Source organism: Manihot esculenta, chromosome 9 (genome assembly GCF_001659605.2).
Source record: "Manihot esculenta cultivar AM560-2 chromosome 9, M.esculenta_v8, whole genome shotgun sequence".
In the NCBI taxonomy this organism is placed as follows: domain Eukaryota; kingdom Viridiplantae; phylum Streptophyta; class Magnoliopsida; order Malpighiales; family Euphorbiaceae; genus Manihot; species Manihot esculenta.
The window spans coordinates 33943456-33964027 of NC_035169.2; the positions used below are offsets into that span (position 1 = coordinate 33943456).

General features: G+C 34.5%; 4 protein-coding genes and 1 pseudogene across 4 annotated transcripts; 3 read left to right on the top strand and 2 right to left on the bottom strand.

The window, feature by feature from the left end:
• The first annotated feature begins 432 nt into the window (after positions 1-432).
• On the top strand, positions 433-1906 carry LOC110623322 (annotated as a pseudogene).
• Positions 1907-2884: 978 nt separating this feature from the next.
• On the bottom strand, positions 2885-6324 carry LOC110622915 (tubulin alpha-5 chain). The gene is made up of 5 exons (XM_021767643.2): positions 5847-6324; positions 5028-5242; positions 4741-4940; positions 3872-4380; positions 2885-3427 (listed from the first exon to the last, which is right to left on the bottom strand). The coding sequence occupies exons 1-5, from the start codon at positions 5957-5959 to the stop codon at positions 3115-3117; spliced, it is 1350 nt and encodes a 449-aa protein (XP_021623335.1). The 5' UTR covers positions 5960-6324; the 3' UTR covers positions 2885-3114.
• A 1540-nt stretch (positions 6325-7864) lies between these two features.
• On the bottom strand, positions 7865-11009 carry LOC110622140 (eukaryotic translation initiation factor NCBP). The gene is made up of 6 exons (XM_021766546.2): positions 10719-11009; positions 9392-9487; positions 9168-9272; positions 8956-9033; positions 8329-8448; positions 7865-8229 (listed from the first exon to the last, which is right to left on the bottom strand). Exons 1-6 carry the CDS (start codon positions 11007-11009, stop codon positions 8098-8100), a joined length of 822 nt encoding a protein of 273 aa, XP_021622238.2. The 3' UTR covers positions 7865-8097.
• Positions 11010-11607: 598 nt separating this feature from the next.
• Positions 11608-15485, top strand: LOC110623601 (5'-adenylylsulfate reductase-like 5). The gene is made up of 4 exons (XM_021768597.2): positions 11608-12096; positions 13598-13779; positions 14303-14427; positions 14642-15485. The coding sequence occupies exons 1-4, from the start codon at positions 11938-11940 to the stop codon at positions 15067-15069; spliced, it is 894 nt and encodes a 297-aa protein (XP_021624289.1). The 5' UTR covers positions 11608-11937; the 3' UTR covers positions 15070-15485.
• Positions 15486-16957: 1472 nt separating this feature from the next.
• Positions 16958-18446, top strand: LOC110623602. Its single transcript, XM_021768599.2, has 2 exons — positions 16958-17896; positions 18092-18446. Exons 1-2 carry the CDS (start codon positions 17177-17179, stop codon positions 18206-18208), a joined length of 837 nt encoding a protein of 278 aa, XP_021624291.1. The 5' UTR covers positions 16958-17176; the 3' UTR covers positions 18209-18446.
• Positions 18447-20572: the final 2126 nt, after the last annotated feature.

Below are 20572 nucleotides of genomic sequence, written 5' to 3' on the forward strand. Positions count from 1 at the left end.
GATGATGATAACTTTTAGTAGTAATAAGTCGTTTTCCCTGATTATAACCGACTGTTTTTGAAATCCTAGTCAGCAAACGTTCATTGAGAATTGAGAATAGCTCAAGTGAAATGTTTTTGTTGATAATTTTCACATCTTGCTTGAAAGTTATCAGACCATAAATGATTGATTAAAATAGGTTGGTTCTTAAGCAATAGTATTCAATTTAAATAATTATAAACGTATTTTTTACTTTTGCATTGAAATGTTTAATTAAAATGAATGTAATTTTATTTACAAAGAGAAGAGGGGACGGGAGAAAGAGTGCGAATGGTGAAAGAGAATCATCTAATAGATATCCACACTTTCCATTTTCACTTTCAGAAACAAACTATCCTTAGATAAGCAACTTAAAATACTGTTACCAGATAAGTGTATACCATAAAAATTAGGATGACAATCATCATTAGATATTTAGTTCTCTTCACTAGTAATTTAATGCAAAGATACAACAAGGTTTTGCTTGGTGATGTAAGAACCAGAGCAGCGTGCACGATGATATTACTTTGTCTGCTTAGTGCTTGACAAAGTTATCCATATTTTTGTCCTGAACCTCAACCATGGTTTGGATCTTAACTTCTGGGTTATGTAGAAATTCATTTTGGTGCCTCCAAGTGGCAACCATTTGAGCCTTCAAGACTCCCCGTCATAACCTCGACCAATATATAGTAAGAGTAAATACAAGACTAAATAATTACACCAAGTATTTTAATTAAACTTTTATGAGAGACTCAATTTGAGTTCTCAAACCTCAATCCCCTACTAAAAAAAGTAACTATTTATATCCCTATCACACATTACCGCCAAATTGCTCCTAAAATCTCAAGGGAACCTTTCAACTCTGTGAATATATATAGGCATCTCCACTGAAACCCAAACAAGAATTATGTAGACAGGCTCTCTATCTCTCCTTTTGAGTTACACTTTCTCTTTTTTCTCTCTTCATTAGATCAAATCAACTCTTTTTTCTTTCTAATCCAGATCTCTTTTAGTCCCATAATTTAATTTGTTGTGCAAATTCTTTAAAGGATATTCAGTTCCAACAACAGAAACGGCATAAAAATTTAGGTGTTTCAATGAACAAACCAAGCAAATTCAAGGGAAGAAATAGGGACAACAACAAGAACAACAAGTTTGTTGGTGTTAGACAAAGGCCTCCTCAAAAGATAAGAATGTGGCTTGGCACTTTTGAGACAGCTGAAGAAGCTGCAAGAGCTTATGATGAAGCTGCCTGCCTTCTTCACGGATCGAACACTCGCACCAACTTCATCACTCAAGTTTCATTGGATTCTCCTTTTGCTTCCAGGAGAATGCAAGGAAAAAACAACAAATTGAAGAAGAACGTCTTGAAGTCTCTACTCCATCAAGTAGTAAACTCAGTACTCGCACTAGTATTAGCAGCAGCAGCAGCAGGAGTGATACCAGTAATCCTTCCAGTGAGATAATTAATGATACCCAGTATTTTTATGATGTATACAAGCCAGACACAAGCAACTGCAGAGAAGTTGAATTGGGTTCTTCTCCTTCTGATCTTTCATGGAGTTTTGGAGCCGGGTTTGATCTGTTTCCATTTTCTCAGGAGGTTCTGGACTTTCCCAGGCAGATACTGTTGCCTGAGACAACAAGTGACCTGGAGTATTTCACAGAATTTGATAGGATGAATGTGGAAAGAAAAACATCAGCATCTCTATATGCCATGAATGGAGTGCAGGAGTACATGGAAACAGTCCATGATCCTATTGAAGCTCTCTGGGATCTCCCATCAATATATTAATTACTGTAGTCTCTGTTTCTTTTGTTTAAGATTTGCTGCAAAGTTAGAAAGTTAGATAACAGTTGGAAATCTTCTTGTCTAAATTTGTTTCCTCTGTTTCTGGAAGATCTTCATGTACAATCATAGATGAGTACAAAGTCTAAGCCCTATTAAAAAGAAGTTCAACAATGACGCCTTGTTTTAGAAATACATACGAAAGAACAAATCATTTCAGATATTAAAATCATTTCCAGAATTATGAACTCTCGAATTTAAGTCCCTATAGAAAATCAGGAAGGGAGGCGGGAAAAAATCTCTTTGGTTTAGATGTTATCTATGTTGCTAACATAGACAAGCATGTTGCAACCTCTGAAAGTCAAATGGGGAACTCTCAAAGGCCCCACAGCTAAATTGACCATTCAATAATCAAGTTGCAGATTCTGCTAAGGTTACCTCCAAACATTTCTGAAAAGTTATGGTCATGTGTAAATTATCATGTAAGGCTCAGTGCTTGATCCATGCTAATCTTGACTTTTTTCTTTTTTCATTTGTGAAGAAGATTTTTCTCATGGGACAGATGGGTTTAAAAGGAGTCAGTGTCCTTATTTTTATCTAAAGTTGCTAGATTTTGTTAGGTGGGTTTGTTACTTGTAAAGGCTTTCTTTTGCTGACAGCGATTTGCTGCTACAAAAGAGAGAGTATTGCTATAAAAATGAGAAAGAAAAAAAAGAAAAGAAAAGATGTATTTGTATTTTTTATGTCTTTATCAATGAAATTTGAAGTTCATTTTCTCTCTATCTTCTTTCTTTTTGTAATGTTAATTTCAAGCTTTTGAGAGGTGTTTGTCCAAGTCAAGAATCCAACTTTTGTTTTTTGCTTTTGTTGCTGCATATTTAATATTTTGTTGTAGAAATTGATTCTTTTTTGCTTTTGTTGATACTTTTGTTCGCCCCAGAAAAGTCGCAATCAATGGATAGTGTAGTAATAATTTTCCTCACAACTAAATCTTTAGAAGCAGTATTAACTAAACTGTTTTGCCAACACAGGAGATTTATCAGTAGAAGATAAATACTATAAAATTGAAGGAACTTATGAGGGAAAGATTTAAGATTTTATTGGCATTGACAAGCCCCATTTAAACAGGAGGTTTGAAATGATACAATTTCATACCATGCTTCAAGAACACCATTAAGTACAGAGCTAAAATAAGATGGACATACAATACAGTGATCACTGACATGGATGGTTTTCACATGCTGAAAAACAATAAGAGATATAGAATGAAACACATACATCTGCTGATGACTCGGAGAAAACATATTTCAATAATCTTCTCCTTCATCCTCATTTTCACCACCTTCAGCACCAACTTCTTCATAATCTTTCTCAAGAGCAGCAAGATCTTCACGAGCTTCTGAAAATTCACCTTCCTCCATGCCTTCACCCACATACCAGTGTACAAATGCTCGCTTGGCATACATGAGATCAAATTTGTGGTCAATTCGAGAGAAAACCTCAGCGACAGCTGTATTGTTGCTTATCATACAAACTGCACGCTGCACCCTGGCAAGATCACCTCCAGGTACTACTGTTGGTGGCTGGTAGTTGATACCGCACTTGAAACCAGTTGGGCACCTGAAAGCAAGCGTACAACACATGTTCTGTTTTTAACAGAAAAAGAGAATGATGTGCAAAATGTGAACTCTGGAACAATTATTTGAATGATCCTTTGCCTATTATAACCTTTTAAAAGCTCTTTCAACCTGGTGGAATTGTTCCCTATTTGCTAAAATGTGAATATAACCATAAAATTTCATGCCATAATGAAAGGCAATTGCCAACTAAATTGCAAAGTGAAACCGGCACACCACTCAACAGAATGATGAAAACTTTGTTTCTTTCTTGAGCAGAGGAGAGGATCACAATATCAGTTAGCCTCCAGAAAGAAGCAGCATAGGTTACATGCTATGACTGTGAAAACAAGTCTCATCTCAATGGGGGGGGGGGGGGGAGGTGGTGGTGGAGAAGTTCAGCTAGAAACTAATTCTGATAAATTAAGCACATGGGATATCAACTCACCAGTCAACAAATTGAACAGTCCTCTTTGTCTTAATGGTGGAGACAGCAGCATTAACATCCTTTGGCACCACATCTCCACGATACATCAGACAACAAGCCATGTACTTCCCATGCCTTGGATCACATTTGGCCATCATACTTGAGGGTTCAAATACAGAACTTGTGATCTCGGGAACAGAAAGCTGCTCATGGTAAGCCTTTGCAGCTGAGATTACAGGAGCATATGATGAAAGCATGAAATGGATGCGAGGATATGGCACAAGGTTAGTTTGAAATTCTGTAATATCCACATTGATGGCCCCATCAAATCTCAATGAAGTGGTCAAAGAAGAGATAATCTGGGATATTAAGCGGTTCAAGTTGGTGTAAGTTGGCCTTTCAATGTCTAATGATCTCCTGCAGATATCGTAGATAGCTTCATTGTCTAGAAGCACGGCTACATCTGTGTGTTCAAGAAGTGAATGAGTGGCGAGCACGCTATTGTAAGGTTCCACAACAGCTGTAGAAACCTGCATTATGGGAAAGCGTTTTGTGAGAGAGTCTCATACTATTAGTTCAAGCCTAGAGAGAGCCTTTTGCATAAATTCATGAAACACCCACAATTTTCAGTCAGTGTGTCGCAACCAAAGGCAAACAGGTTTGTAGATTTTAATTTGAAAAATCAATCATTATGTTATAATTTGAATTTAAGAATTGCAGATTATTTGAATAAATTCCTTATGCTTACAACCAAACCAGTTTATATGTTTCTACAGCAATAGCCTGGTGCATAAGATCAGGAAGAAGAATGAATTTATGAATCATTTGTATTCTATAAGCATGTTATAGTTTGACTTTAATGCATATGCTAAAGGTCTTTAAGTATGTACTTGAGGAGAAGGATAAATGGTGAAGCCAAGCTTTGACTTCTTTCCATAATCTACCGACAAGCGTTCCAAAAGTAGTGAGCCCAAACCAGAACCAGTGCCACCACCAACAGCACTGAAAACCAAAAATCCTTGCAAACCAGTGCAATTGTCAGCCAGCTTCCTCACTCGGTCAAGGCATAGATCAACAATTTCCCTTCCCACTGCAGTATTCAACACCAAGTAATCAAATTTTGTCAGCATTATCAGAACAAGAATGCCATTTATCAGTAAATTATGAATCTGTCAACCTGTATAATGTCCTCTAGCGAAGTTATTAGCTGCATCTTCCTTGCCAGAAATAAGTTGCTCAGGGTGAAAAAGTTGTCTATAAGTCCCAGTTCTAACTTCATCAATCACAGTGGGTTCAAGGTCAACAAATATAGCTCTTGGCACATGCTTGCCGGAACCAGTCTCACTGAAGAAGGTATTGAAGGAATCATGTTCAACACCTATCGAGGTATCACTGCAGTAGAACATGAAAAACACTAATCAGGTTAAAACAAAGGGAGTAATGAAGTCATAGGATCCAACCTTGAGATATGCAGTTCAAAATTGATTTAGACAACATTGGAATCAACGCCCTAAAAATAGCAAATGGAAAATTATGCTGCTTCAAATTTAGTATTAGGTTTTGATTTTCATATTCCTCAACTGCTCTTGTAAAATCAGGGCATTTGAATTACACAAAATTCCTACACCAAGTGAACAGCCTAAAGAATTAATTCACCACAAACACAACAATTATCTCTTCAAACTGCTCAAATTTGCATATTACCGAACTACAAAGAAAAAGAAAAGACAGAAAAAAAACCTGAACAAAATATCTTCAAACATCAAACACTTCTTACGCAAAACGGAACATATAGAATTCGGAGAAATCAAAATCATCCCATAGCTCAAAATCTTATAAAGCAAATTCCTATTGATTTAAAACCCAAAAACTCAGAGAAAAGCAGAAAGAAGCACAATGATCCTTGATTCCCTTGCACTACAAGACCTTTTTATACAAAATAAATGATCAGATTAATTACATAAAATACATAAAAGAAAGAAAGAAAGAATTGGACCTGGGCATCATTCCATCAGGCTGAATCCCATGTTCAAGGCAGTAGAGCTCCCAGCATGAATTCCCAACCTGAATTCCTGCTTGTCCTATGTGCATGCTTATCACCTCCCTCATCTTTTCTCTTTCTCTTCTCTTTCTCTCTGCTCAAACAATGTGTAGAGAACGTAAAACAATATCAACTATATAGACCCAATTCTCCCTCTATCTTCCTCTTTCTAAAACGTTTAAAACTTTTTTGCTGGAGAGAATATGAAGAAGAGAAGAAGAAGAAGAAGAATGAGATGAGGAAGAAGAAAGAGAGAGAGAGAGAGAGAGGGGACAGAGGTGAGGTAGTTAAATTTAAATCTTAAAAAATAAAACTGCCAATTATAACTTTGAGATGGGTCCCACCACTTGGCGCCAACTGCGTGGTGGCCACTTTTAGCCTGGCTTGGCCGTTGTCGGTTTCCCTGGGCCCACGCTAATGGCTGCTCCAGCCTCTGCCTTATTTTCAAGATTTTTCTGAAAAAAATCATATGTACATATATATATATATGATCTTATTTTTATTTATTTTGTTTTATTTTATTATCTAAATAGCATTCAATCTGAATACATTTTAATTAGATCAAAGTTTACAAATTTTGAATTTTTATAGTTTTCTCAATATTTTTATAATTTTCGATATTTTTTATTAGAAATAGTGAAATTGAAGATCAATTTAGAAAATATAAGAAAAGAATGATATTTTGAGAGGTCTGGTGGGGTTGGGATGGCAATGGAGCTTCACAATCACAAGTGGTTTGGTCATTCAGATAATGAAGAAGAAATTATAATAACTTGGAAAAAGAAAGATACCCGAACATTAAATTCAATGCTGTGTTTGTGCCAATGATTGCCTTCAGAGTAGGGGACTTTCTCTTTAGAAAAATTATTGTTAATTAATCAATTTCATTAATTAGTTTTGCAATTTTAACATTAAAAGTTCATAAATTTTAAAAATTTAATAATTAACTTTTAAATTGATTTTTTGGAAAAAAAAGGATAATATAATATTTTGCTTAGTCAAAAAGTAGTTTTAAATAAACAGATAACTTGTAGGTAAGGAATAATTATGACTTTTTATCTATTTTAAGTAATATTCTCAATTTATAAGCCTTAAATACTAAATTAATTTTGATCTTTTATTTATAAATAAAATTGATTAATTTATAAATTAAATCAAACACTCTCTTAAATTGGTAAAAACCCTAAAAACATTTAAAATGGGAAGGAGGAAAATACAAGGGATTAAAGCATTCTATATATTATTGCAAAGCTAAGTTAGGTAATTTCACTTGTTGTATAAGAACTAACTATTATTATTATAAATTCATGTTGCATGCTTTTCTTACAACTCAATCCCACACAATTTAAGCTGTGAACCAAACCAGTAAAATTCAGAATCAAAATTAATCAAACAGATCTAACTTATAAACCAAACCGAGATTGTTTAGTAGAGGTACCAATTGCGAACTTTTCCTCCTCAAAAAATTATTTAACAAACAAAAAAAATGTATAATAAATTTATTTTAATTTGTTTACTATAGAAACTTAAAACAGCTGTAACTACTTAAATCGAAACCGGTTTGAATTGTTAAATCAAAGAACCAGTGGTTTGGGCTTGAAGCAGTGATTTCAATCCAAAACCGAATCGTGGCCACTTTTAAAATATAACCACCATATTCAGACCCATTGCCTCAGATCTTTTACTGGTTTAACTACATCTGCCATGTACTAGAAACATTATCCTGAAATGGGCAACATCATGCCTTTCAGACAAAACTAGTAAAAGAATTTGGAACGTTTTCAAGAAAGTAGAAAACATTAACAACAATGGATTAGAGGCAGAGCCTCTCACAAGGTAAGGAAGAGGTGTTTCCCACTTTTTCAAAGAAAAATGAGAAACGGCCATATTCATTCTTGCGGAGACGAGAAACTTGCGCCTAGATCTAACAAGCATTGCATTTTATCTATAATCATCTAACAAGACAGGCAACATAGTGAACAAATGTAACTTTCAATGCCGAATAAGGTATTGCATTAAACTCACATTTGTCCAGCCAGTATGACTAAATCCTACAGGATATCAAGTCAATCAGCGGACCCATAAGTTGAAAGCTTGAGATATGAAAGGATTGCTTGATCAGGGAATGAACTGTAAATTGAAGCAAGGGTCAGGAAAGAAGCCTCTGCACCTCGATTGCTCATCCAGCTTCATAATCCAGGATATTTTAACCTCTCAACCAAGTGTTTCTATATGATGAGTTGTCGCGCAAAGAAGCATCATGGGGCTTGTATTCCATGACATAGTTGTGGGGAAGCTTTAAATGCCTTTTAAGCGAATCTCTTAGAGCCATCACAGCCTATGTGGCATACAAACAATAAAAATGGTTGTTGCATTACATTTTCAGATAGAATGCAAATAGGGAAGGATGGACAAAAAAAAGCCAATAACAACAGACCTGATGGTCAGATGCATTACGATTCCAAATACTCAGTATATCCTCGTTAAAACGAATGCTTAGTACTGCACCACATACATTATCACTGTAACCAAGTTGGTCACCCACTAAGGCAAGCACCTGTATTTGCATGTGAAAGCAAATAACAAATATCAATCCCAAACTTTCTAAAGTAATGGAAAAGCCACCATTGAAACACCATAATCTTAGCTTGTAACTTTCATGAGTGAGGAACAAAAGAGGACCACATAATGCAATTGAAAAGTGACATCACATGCATCTAACTTGTATAGAAACTTACAAAGTCTCAACTATTACCTGTTACTATTATATGGCATCCTTCTACCAAACAGCCAAACACCCACAGGTAGAAGTTGACTTATTCTATATGAATTATAAATAAAATAACTTAAATTAGATGAAATCTAATGCAGCACATGTCAAAAATAAAATAGCAGCACAATGAACGTGTTCATCTGCACAGCCGCTATCTTCCGAACAGTCAAACACAAATTACAGGCCTTCAGTAAGGATCCTTATAACAAAGGAAGCAACATTTCAAGAAGCATTACACTGTCAAAAACAATAACAAAGCAACAAACAAATCATTTCAACTTTTTCTCTTACCAGATCCTCCCAAAAGCGACCTGAGACAGCCTTTTTGAATCGTATTATCCACTTGCCACCATTGGAGTTTGCAGAATCCTGACAGAGAAATTTTAAAACTACGTGTGTTATATTTGGCATAATATGAGAATATATGTATGCAATAATGGAATTACCACAACTAAAATAAAAGGGGACCAAAATGGATCAGAAAGTTAGGTTTATGATGAGACCTCCCATAAAGGACGGATACCCTCCTTGAAAAGATGGAGATCAGTTGGAATAGGCAAAGAAGAAGGTCGAGCCAAGTGGCAATAGCAAACCCAAAAGCCTTCAACCTATAGAGAACAATGCTAAAGGTCCAGTTAGCAAACTGAACCACGAAAAAAGTCTTGTATTTAAGCAAGAATTTAAATCAAACCAGTATTTACAAAAGTTCAATGGTGATTGAACTTACTGTACTGAACTCCATGATTTTCTTTATATTCTCCTCATATGATGTCTGTGTTCGAACTCCTGGTGTACGGCGAGTGTACAAAAATACAAACTTGTGCTGATCACAGATATGCAAAAGCCCAATAAGCACTTCTATAACAAAGCAATAATAAATTCAATGTGTAGAAAAAAAAACACCATGCTATTAGTAAAGATGAAAGGCTCCATGTGGGCAGTAATATAATGCACATTACAGTTTGATGGCATGCGCTTCTGCAGCCCTAAATTAAAGTAGCGACAACTCCAAAATGAGCTTACTTTCATGGCATGGCTATAATTTATATCTCAGGAAGGGCAATTAAAGGAGGTGGGGAGAGAGAAAAGGAACATGCTTTCTCCACCCACAGATTTCCTTAGTGGCTCAACAATGAAATGGTCTTCAAATTCCATAGATACACATGCTTGGGAGATTAACTAATGCACATAGCTGCTATTGTAAAAGTGGCATATAATTAAAAACTCTGATGCCTTGTAGATTAATAATCTAAAACGCTTAATTTCAAATATGTGTATAACTAACCTAAGCAAATAACTGTTAAAAATATTAACTTTGCCTTCAGAAAAGGGGGAAAATTTCTTTCTTCAAGTTTCCAAATTAACTATATGTATTTTCAACTTGAACCTCCTGTTAGGCATTTCACCAATTTCACAAACAAGGTCATTCAAAGTTCCCATTTGCCTTTTTCCCCACCCAGTTAAAGATCATACATCAATGTTTGTACTTTCCAGTGCCTAAAGTCCATGCACAAAGGTGGTTCAGGAATTAACTGTGTTTCTTAAGAACTCATTGCACCAAATGAAAATATGTGGATTTTAAAAAGAGACATAAAGACCTAAAAACTCCTGAATTCAAGTATAAAACAATAATACAAGATAATAGAGCATGCTTTTCCACAATCTACTTCTAACCAATCTTCTAAAGCCCGAATACATTTAAGCTCAATCTTGCCTTATACATCAATTAAAATACCTATCAAAATTTTTCCTTTCAAACCCAAATATAAAAACTAAAACCCTAAATCCCGCTAAATTGACCATCTCAAACTTATGAATCACGATATAATTTGGCTAGCATTTCAAAAACAACATATCAAAATTCTTTCTTATTGTAACATAACCGCAGATACAACCACTTAAAAATAATTAACAAACAGATTCACCGAATGACATTAATGAATCCCATTAATCTATCGCAAAATAATCAAATTTCAAAAACTGGCAAGGATCGAATGTCTACCTACAAAAAATTACACAACACAAACTCAAATAAGGAGAGAGGAAGCGAGAACCTTGAGAGGATGCAAACCAGCTTTGAGGTCCCTTGCTTGGCGTTCTTCGGCTACTTTATCGATATTATCCGGTGATGATGCAGTTCGAGCATTATTATTGCTATAGTTATTGTTTTCTGTTTCCTCCTCTGTGATCTCCATTTCTTTTAGCTTCTTTGCTGAACCCCAAATCCTAAAAGCTCTAATAGGAGGTCTCTGTATTCGAGTATAGCTTCCTATGAAGTACAGTTGAGAGCGGAAACCAGAGAGGATGACAGGTGAAAACCGTTCACCTCTAGCGCTCTTATTCATCGGTAAAATTATTATTTAATCCTCGTATTATAATAAAATTAAAACGATCGAATAAAAAAATTCAAATTTTAAATATTTAAATAATTCACAACTATATCCAACCTTTCAAATCTTAAATAATAAAATTAAATTTTTATTGCACTCCGCGACTTAATCTGGTGGAAAGTGTATGCTGATAGATCTGAGAAGTATAAGGTTCGACTCCCCAACCCCTATTTCAAAAAAAAAAATTAAATTTTTATTTTTATAATTTTTTAGGTATTAGGTGATATTATTAATGTCGATGAGTATATGTAATATGTATTTTGTTAATATTATATAAATTTGAAATTTACTAAGAAAATGTGAAATTAGAAGTGAAATAAATTTTAATTAAATAAGTTATTAGTATATAAAGTAATATGAAATTTATATTTTCCCAAATTAAAGCTAAAAAAAATAAAGTTGAGAAAATAGAATATAATTTATTTATCTTTAATAAATGGAATATGTTTAAAAAATGTAGTAATAATTTTTTCAAATGTAGGACAAATTTTAGAAGTTAAATAATAATTTTTCCCTAAATAAAAGAGAAGAAAAAAAAATTGGACATTTGGTGGAATATAGAATTGGGAAGGGGACAGCCCAAGGGCAAAGGCGCAGAAAGAACACCCACCTAAACCCAATAGCAAAGCTTCATACAAATAAAGAATCAAGAATTTCTATGCATCTGCGCTTACGTCTACAGAAACCCATCAAAATCCAAAGCAAATTTTATATCTTTATTATTAATTATTACTAAACACAAGAGGGATCTTCATTTCTTTCTCTCTTTCGTTCTTCTTCTTCTTGTTTCTCTGTGTATCCCCCTTTCTTTTGTTGTTTGATCTTCTGGGCTTTCCTATTTTGACCTCGGAGCTGGTTTTGTTTCGCGATTTCTGCCCCTGAAATGGCTCGGCTTGCTGTTGTCTTGCTCTTTATTGGGGCTTTGTCTTCGATTCCGTTCCTTTCGGCGTCGGAATCCATTTGCCCTGTTGAATCTGCTTTCTTTTTATATAATTTTCAATCTACATGTCCTCTTTCGATCTCTCCAATTCCCCCTCTCGAGGTAAGTTTTCATCTCTCTCTTCTTTTTATTCTTTAATAATTTTTGTTTTTGTTTAAATTTCTTTGCTTTGATCGATTTGTTGATTGCTCTTGTTGTTGTTTTTGTTGTCCTTAAAAAAAAATTCGTGTTTTGGTACAAATTTTGTTCCTATTTATTTGCTTTTGCTTGGTTTAAGAGGTTGTTGTTGTTTTACTGGATATGTGAATTTGATGACATTTTCTCTGTCGTTCTAATTTTGTTTTGATCCATACTTCGATCTTTGTGGATGGGTATTTAGGTTTTTAGGTTTAATTTGCCAGTTTTTTGTTGAACATAAAAATATTGAATTTGTGATGGAATTTTGCGGATTGCAAATGATTAATTGACCTTGATTTTCTTGTATTGGGTGGTTTGATTTATCATATAATTTTTGGTTCGAAATTCTATTAGGTTTAAAATTTCATTGGTAGAATTTGTTTATATTCCTAGATAGGGTTTGATTTGTATTTTCCTAATACGGGTTCCAATTCCTAATACTAGTAGGATTACAGAGTATACTCTATATCTGTGACTTATAGGTATTTTGATGAACTATTTTTTATGATTGACAATTAAGTATAATGAATATTGAGAATTTGTTTCTCACCCTTTATTTTCCATTTCTTTATCTGTTTACATCAATATGCTTGGCAAAAAGTATATATATATTTGAACAAGTTGTGAAGGAAATTTCGATCACTTTTCGGTGCCTATTCAGTGAAATGAGGTGTCAAGTCATGATATTCCCCTCATTCTTGTGGAAAATTATGTTTTTCATGTACATGGGTAAAAAAGTTATGGACCACTAGCTTCTTTTTTTTGGGACGGTTCATCACATTATGACGTTATTCTTCTTTCCACTTCCTATCCCAAGTGTTGCCTTTGTTCTCATTTGAAATTGATGATAACTTTTCCTTTACATGTGTCACCTTTTGACTAATCGTCTGGGACAAATTCATAGATGAATTAACATTGGCTTTTATTGTTATTATTATTATTATTAGTTGAATTTGCAATTCAGTTCAGTAGTTTGAAGAACAAAGTTAGAAGCGCACATTTGAATTGCAATTTCTATTGACATCACACAATGTCTGGTTCCAACAACAAAAGTTCGCCCTAAATGAAAATTGAATTCTATGCTTCTTGCTCAAGACAGGTTGAAGAAATATTAGTTACTGCATAATGTTTATTTATGGCATTATAATATTGTGTCTCAGCGCCTTATATGCTTCTTTAACACTATCTGCTGGATCTGTCTGAATTTCAGTTTGGTGTATATGATTCGAAGTATATGCTGTCTCTGATCAAGTTGATGTGTGTTCCTTGCCATGTTTCCTTCTTCTTTTTGTCATCATTTCCTCCATAGTATTATAATGTCATTGGCTTTGATCTACATTTGTAAATAGCGTACAGTACATACATATCATCTACTTACACCATGTCTTATTACTAAAAAAATTTGTGTGTTACTTATTCTTAATAGGTTGGTGAGAATTTCCTGGACAGAGCTTTGACTTCAAAGCAGAGAAACTCATATACATCTGTACTGTTCTATGCTTGCTGGTGCCCATTTTCACAGAACATGCGTCCTAAATTTAATATGCTAGGTTCCATGTTCCCTCAGATTGAGCATTTGGCTATTGAGCAATCTTCAGTCTTCCCAAGGTATGATTCCATTAACGTGAACTCTTCTAATAAATCAATTGAGATATCTGTTCAGAAAACTTTTGCTTTTCTGAGTTCTACTGAGGAATGTATTTTGATATAAATTCTCATCATTGTTTTATCTTTGCTTCCATATGCCAAGTGTTTGGAAAATAATTATGCTCTATACCTACTACTGTATAATACATGCGGAGATGGACGTATGATTGTCTTTATCACTAGATTTTATAGTTGTAAGTTTATATACAGTGCTTTTGGGGAACAACTATATGAGACTTTTGAGCTAATCTGTTTACCCCATTTCTTTAGTTGTTTGCTTTTTGGTTGAAATTCTCCTGAACTTTTTAGGCTTCCTTTCCATCTACTAGCTGTGCCCCCTAGTAAATTTGGCATTTCTGTTACCTTTTCTCCGTGTCAGTCTTTATAAATGATCGTTCTTTGGAGGTATCATAAAAAAGCCAGGGTTATGTTTGACTATGTTGTACTTTCTACTGATATCAAAGTCACGTCATTTTCTTTCCAGTTTGTTTTCAAGATATGGAATTCATAGCTTGCCCTCAATATTGTTGGTCAACCAGACGTCTAAGGTGCAATATCATGGGCTGAAAAATCTCCAACCCCTTGTACAATTTTATGAGAAAACAACAGGTAAATTTAATTTTCTGTACAATTATTATGAATACCAGTGTTACATCATCCATGTTCTTGCTTTGTCTGTACAAATATTTTTAAACATCAAGCCATTTGTCTGTCAAATTATCCTTTCATCTAAGAATCTCAGCGCCAGACAAGTGAACCCAATTTAGGAATCTTCATTAAGATTTATGCTTCCTGTTTCGTAACCAACCTTTCTGTAATTCAGGGCTCAAACCAGTTCAGTATTTTGCTGAAGATGAGCCAAGAAGTTCGGATAGTGTTGAAGAATTGATCATGCATCCATGGGATGGATCTTCCTTGGAGGATATGATGAAAAGGGATAGCTACTTGGTATTTGCTGTGTTGTTCCTTTGTTTAAGAGCAGTGCTATTTATGTCTCCAAAGGTGTTATCTCATCTCAAGGCTTTCTATGGGTCGTATGTTCCCCATCTCAACTTGGAAATATTTGGGGAGACAAGTCAATTATTTGGCCGTATCCTCCATATGGTTGATGTAAGGAGGATTTGGACCAGGCTAAGATTATGCAAGGTGAGGAACTTCCACGAAGGCGCCAAAAATTGCAGGGTTTGGGCTTCTTCACTGGCTTCTGTTTCATTGGGTGAATCTTCATCATCAGGCAGGTTACAATCCTAACACAGTTGCCATCTTGCCGCGGGATTTGAATGAGGTCAGAAAGGGGCTTAACGATGAGATAATGTATTAACAACTGTTTTGATGCTCAGGGACAGGTAGTCTACCCCTTCTCTCTCTCTCTCTCTCTCTCTCTCTCTCTCTCAATTTCTCTTAAAAGTTTTATTATAATTAGTGATGATGATGAGGATGATGATGATAATAGCTGAAGCTGTTGTGGTTTGGTTGAGTTTTGGGAGGAGGAGGTAAAACAGGCATGTAAATTTGAGAACATCTTTTCCCTTCTTGTATATTATTTGTGGTTTGGAGTAAACTCCAGACATGAGTGGAACCTAAGCATATAATATTATGTGCTCTTTTCTGTCTCTCACACACATCTGCGTGCAATAAAAGTTTTTAAAAGAGAGCATTGCTGGTGACACAGTGGTGTTAACGGTGGATTGTGCATTGTCGCCCATTTTTCCAATAATGTACTCTTAAATAAATCACTAAAATTTTGCATATTTTCCTCTGTCTACCCTCAATATTCTAAATGTTTAATTGTTTACTTACGAGTGAAACAGCTAATCCTTTTTCTTTCTCCTATTATGCATTTTCTCTTTTATCTCGAATTATGCTTATCTCTCTTTCTCTCTCCTCCATAGTCCTCTTCTATGCTTATTGCCATTAAGCCAGCAGGTAAAAAACTAGAAGCTTAGAAAAAAGAAAAGAATGGAAATTTAAGCATCAAATGTTAACAAACAAATTTAATATCCATAATCCAACTCCTTGTGATAAAGAATGGCCAACTAAAGTAAAATTATAGCCGTTTCTGGAAATTTTAAACTCTGCTTATAATGTGAGGTTGGCTAGAATAGAAAATGACCAAAAAATGAAAATTCTTACCTGCTTTTAATGTGAGGTTGGTTGGAATAGAAAATGACCAAAAAATGAAAATGTTTATTAAGGTTTGGCTAGCATGTGAAAAATGAAAGTAAAATATTTCCTTTTCAACAAGAGTAAAACTTGAAATTCTCAATCATTAATTCAAAAACCATGTGAAATATTGACTCTTAATTTTTTTAATGTTTTAAGTAATTTTCTTTAGCTTCCTTATCATCACCGATCTGCCTTAGGCGTGTTTAAGAAGTAGTCGGTTGTCAGCTTTACATAATCAAACTAACTTAGTGTATCTATATATATATATATATACATATTTTCTTTCTTGTCATGGATCAATTTATATTTATGATTCGTCAAAATGTTGAAAATAAACAATTCATGCAAAATTGTCTAATTAATGAGAATAAGTTATTCTTTAAAAAAACAAAATATAATTGTTGAAAAATTTTTATTTAGCTTTTATAATTAGTGAATTAACTACTTATTTCTTTATTTTTAAATACTTTCGTTTCACAGTTAATTATTTAGTTTATTCATTTATTTAAAACTTTTTAAATTCATATAACGGATCGAATAATTAATATTTTTAAAATAGATTCATTATTTATTTTTCAAAAATAAATGGGTTATAAAATAAATTTTAATAAATTATAAAAATTAAATATTATTTTTTTAAAAAAAACAAAAAAGAAAAGAAAAGTGGAAGGCCATGGCTTTCACTTTCATGTTTTCCGACGTTGCTTTCTTTCCTTTGATGGGAGCGAGCGAGTCTTTTTAAAGGAATCTCTTTGCTAAGAACAAATCCTTCTCTCCCTCCTTTTCTTTATCTCTTGGTACAATTCTAGAATTTTGATTTTTTTTTTAAAATTATCCAAACCGACGTTATTGTAATCAAAATTAAAGAATATAAAAATTGAAAAGAATCCCATGGAATAAGGTTGGGTCACTTAAGTGGGTCCCAATGGACCACCTCCAAATTGTCAGCTTTTGCAGGGATAAGATCTGAACTCAAGTCTCATTATATCACCGTCCCCATCTGTCTTCCTTCTCTCTGGCTTCAATCTTAACACTCCCAAACGCACCACAACATGCCAAGCTGCTGCCCTTGATGAAATTTCCATGAGAATCCCCCACCTTCTTTGATCATAATTCAACCCCAGTTCATAATCGACGCATATCAACCCATCTCTTTGATCCTATCTCACTTCCAAGCTTCCACATCTTTGAAATGGATTTGGAAGAATGGGAGGTTTTGCCTCATGGGGGGTTTCTTGATTACCATGAAGATGGTGACAATAAGAGTTCTGCAGCAAGCAGACGCAGTTCCAGTTTAAAGAGTGTGTTTGATATGAACTACTTTGTTTGCCCATCTTCTTCGCCTCCGAGAAACTCGAGGATGGTGCCTAATCAGCTTGTCCCAGTTCCTTTTCAGTTGGAACCGACAACAATCATAACTGGTAAGGAACAAGAAGACAAATCAAAAGCTATTGAAATAAGAGTTGTGCCTTTGCCAGATGTTAAAGGTCCTGATATAGCTTCAAAAGAAGCTAATCAAGACCCAGTTTCCCAAGTTTTCTTCAAGAAAATGAAGGAAAATGAATTTGTCGACATGAAAATTGATTCTCCCAAGTCCCCAACAAGCAAAAGTTTTACCCCTCCTCAAATTGATGCTGCCAAGTTTAATTTTGATGATAAAGGTGAGACCTCGGAGAGCGTCAGTTCTCCAAGATTGAAGAATGAAAAAGAAATTCTGGAAGTTGAGGAAGTTAGCTGGGAGGAGAATAGTGGTGGCTTGAATTTATGGAAGTGGAGCTTGAATGGAATTGGAGCAATTTGCTCCTTTGGCGTTGCAGCTGCTACCGTTTGTATTATTATTTTTGGAAGCCATCAAAGAAACAAACAGCAGCAGAACCAAAGGCTGAGGTTCCAGATTTACAGTGATGACAAGGTTTCTACCAATCTCTTCAATTTCTGGAAATTTTTTTGATTACCCAGTTTCATTTTTCTTTTTCTATCACTTGGGTATCAAGATTCCTGATCACCTTAGTATATATAATCGTTGATAAATTAGAACTTGACATGTTTTGCTTATGAATTGAGTGTTTCTTGAAGCTAATGATGAACATCTAAATATTTGTTGCAGAGGATTAAGCAAGTGGTTCAGCATGCAGCAAAATTCAATGAAGCAATTACAACAGTAAGAGGAGTTCCCATTGCTAGAGCTCACATATCTTTTGGAGGTTATTATGATGGCCTTTGAACCAAAATTCCTGTTGCTTTCAGTTGTGGGAATGAATCTGTTATGCCTATATTTAAGCTTTTATTTCAGGTTTTTCATATTTTGTACAGAAAAAAAAAAGGGAGAGGGAGAGGTTCCTGTCTGCAGTAGAGATTCCTCTTTATTGTGATGCACTATCAGCCCTAGATAGCGGACAAAACGTTATGTATTTACACAGTAAATTTATATGAATTCTAAGTTAAAAGGTTTATATTTTGAAGATCAATTCTTTTAACCCTGTAGGCTATGAAGAAAGAAAGTGATTGATTGAACAACCCAACTATCCAAACAAAAGAGATTAATTAAGTGATGACCCACTTGAGAAAGAGTAGACAAACACAGATAGCATGGACTGTGTAATTGTCAAAATTGGTGACATGTGGTTCACTATAATTGGTGGCATGAAATGAAAGCTTAATTAGAAAGCATATACTTAGATACGTGTCGAAATTTATGTTTATGAGGTGGCTGCAATGCCTCCTTATGGAATAATGTAAATCATGCGAATTGGTGGGTTGGCTTTGGCCAGATGAGTGTTGGGTTGGGTATCCTCTTTTTCACAAAATCAATCATAAAAAATTTGAAAATCAAGTTGCCCATCAAAATTTATTATTTGTTTTGTTTTTTTTTTTTCTGAATTAGATGTCGACAACATATATGTGACAAATTGTCCATGCCACCAACTTTGTTACGCAACCTATATTCCTCAATTTCGTTTATATATATATATATATATATATATATATATATATATTTTTAAAAAATAATTATACATCAAACAATAATTTTAAATTAATTTACCAATAATTATTAGATTTAATGGCGGATAATCTAACAACAGAATACCCTTTTAATTGTTAAAAATACGAAAACGTAAGAAAACGAGATGGTTTTATTTTAAAAAGAAAATGACATTCTGAAAGTTTGTTGTTTTCTTATCAATTAGAAAACAAAGAAAACAATCTATGCACCTCTCGTGCATAGTCAATCACCAAATTACATATCAATCTTAAACTAACTGAATATGCACACAATAAAACAACGCAGTTTATCAATATAGAGTTGCAAAAAAAATATATATATATAAACAACGTAGTTTCAACACTTTCTCTTCAAGTTTAAGCTGGTAAAAGCAAAAAATTCAACTTGTGAGTGAGGTTGCCATGACAATATACAGACAAGACTTTTGTAAAGATGTTTGCCAACTGTTTTTTGGTAAGGAGATAATGAGGCAATATGAATCCTCGTTAAAGCTGATCTCGGACCAGGTGACAGTCTATTTTGATGTGCTCTGTACGTTCATGAAACACCGGGTTCGCAGCTATATGCATGGCGGCCTTGCCGTCACAGTGTGATGGGATTGGCAATGGAATGGTAACCTGCAAGTCCTGCAAAATATAGTTAATCCAGAGGAGTTCACATACAGTGTTAGTCATAGCACGATACTCAGCCTCGGCTGAGAATTTAGAAACAGTAGAGTGTTTCTTAATTTTCCAAGACATAAGGCAATGTCTCAAGTATATACAATAACTAGAGAGTGACTTTCTGGAATAGGTACAAACAGCCCATAATTTTGGTGCTTCTAAACCCTTTGACTGGTTGTGTCCCAGCCTTGTTTTTACTCTTGAACTAATCAGGGTAGCCAATCAACTTAAAACACCCTTCCCGATTGTGACCATTCATGTTACAGAAAGTACAATGTCCCTTTTTATTCTCAGACCTTCTTGGTCTAGTTAGATTTTGAGACTGAGTTTTGTTTAATAGGGCAAGAGATTTAGTGTTATCATTCATTGCTCCTAAAATTTTCCTTTGAGATTCAAATTTCATAACCATAGAGTAAGCTTTGTTTATTGTTGGCAGAGGGTCCATTCCCAATACTTGGTCCCTTACAGACTCAAAAGTCTCGTTCAGACCCATCAAAAATTGCATGAACCTATTTCTGTTTGTTATGCCAGCTATAGCCTTAGACGCTCCACAGGTACAGGTTGGAAGCGTTTCTACAGACCCAAACTCATCCCATAATCTCTTCAACTTAGTGAAGTAGACCAAAACAGATGCATTTTCCTGATATATAAGAGAGATCTTCCTGTGCAACTCATAAATCATAAGTCCGTTGCACCCTCCAAATCTCTCACAGATCTCTACCTAGAGATCTCTGACAGAGACAGTGTATATGAACCCATCAACCAATTTCTTAGAGATAGAGTTAAGGATCAAAGATGTGACTATGAAGTCACATCTTTTCCACTGTTCATAACTCTCAAAATCTTTGCTAGGTGTCGAAGTTGTGCCTCGACAAATCCGAATTTCATCTTGGCACCCAAGACTATTCTAATAACCCTACTC

What these genes read in the sequence shown, in the direction of transcription:
- LOC110622915 (XM_021767643.2), bottom strand. Translation starts at nt 5,959, where the DNA reads ATGAGGGAGGTGATAAGCATGCACATAGGACAAGCAGGAATTCAGGTT. An exon ending in CCATTTATCCTTCTCCTCAA is followed by an intron (nt 4,381 to 4,740) that starts GTACATACTTAA and finishes CCCATAATGCAG; the next exon opens with GTTTCTACAGCTGTTGTGGA. An exon ending in ACTGTTCAATTTGTTGACTG is followed by an intron (nt 3,428 to 3,871) that starts GTGAGTTGATAT and finishes GCTTGCTTTCAG; the next exon opens with GTGCCCAACTGGTTTCAAGT.
- LOC110622140 (XM_021766546.2), bottom strand. Translation starts at nt 11,009, where the DNA reads ATGAATAAGAGCGCTAGAGGTGAACGGTTTTCACCTGTCATCCTCTCT. An exon ending in GTATCCGTCCTTTATGGGAG is followed by an intron (nt 9,034 to 9,167) that starts GTCTCATCATAA and finishes TTTCTCTGTCAG; the next exon opens with GATTCTGCAAACTCCAATGG. An exon ending in GTCGCTTTTGGGAGGATCTG is followed by an intron (nt 8,449 to 8,955) that starts GTAAGAGAAAAA and finishes ATGCAAATACAG; the next exon opens with GTGCTTGCCTTAGTGGGTGA.
- LOC110623601 (XM_021768597.2), top strand. Translation starts at nt 11,938, where the DNA reads ATGGCTCGGCTTGCTGTTGTCTTGCTCTTTATTGGGGCTTTGTCTTCG. An exon ending in CTCCAATTCCCCCTCTCGAG is followed by an intron (nt 12,097 to 13,597) that starts GTAAGTTTTCAT and finishes TATTCTTAATAG; the next exon opens with GTTGGTGAGAATTTCCTGGA. An exon ending in CAATCTTCAGTCTTCCCAAG is followed by an intron (nt 13,780 to 14,302) that starts GTATGATTCCAT and finishes TTTTCTTTCCAG; the next exon opens with TTTGTTTTCAAGATATGGAA.
- LOC110623602 (XM_021768599.2), top strand. Translation starts at nt 17,177, where the DNA reads ATGGATTTGGAAGAATGGGAGGTTTTGCCTCATGGGGGGTTTCTTGAT. An exon ending in AGATTTACAGTGATGACAAG is followed by an intron (nt 17,897 to 18,091) that starts GTTTCTACCAAT and finishes TATTTGTTGCAG; the next exon opens with AGGATTAAGCAAGTGGTTCA.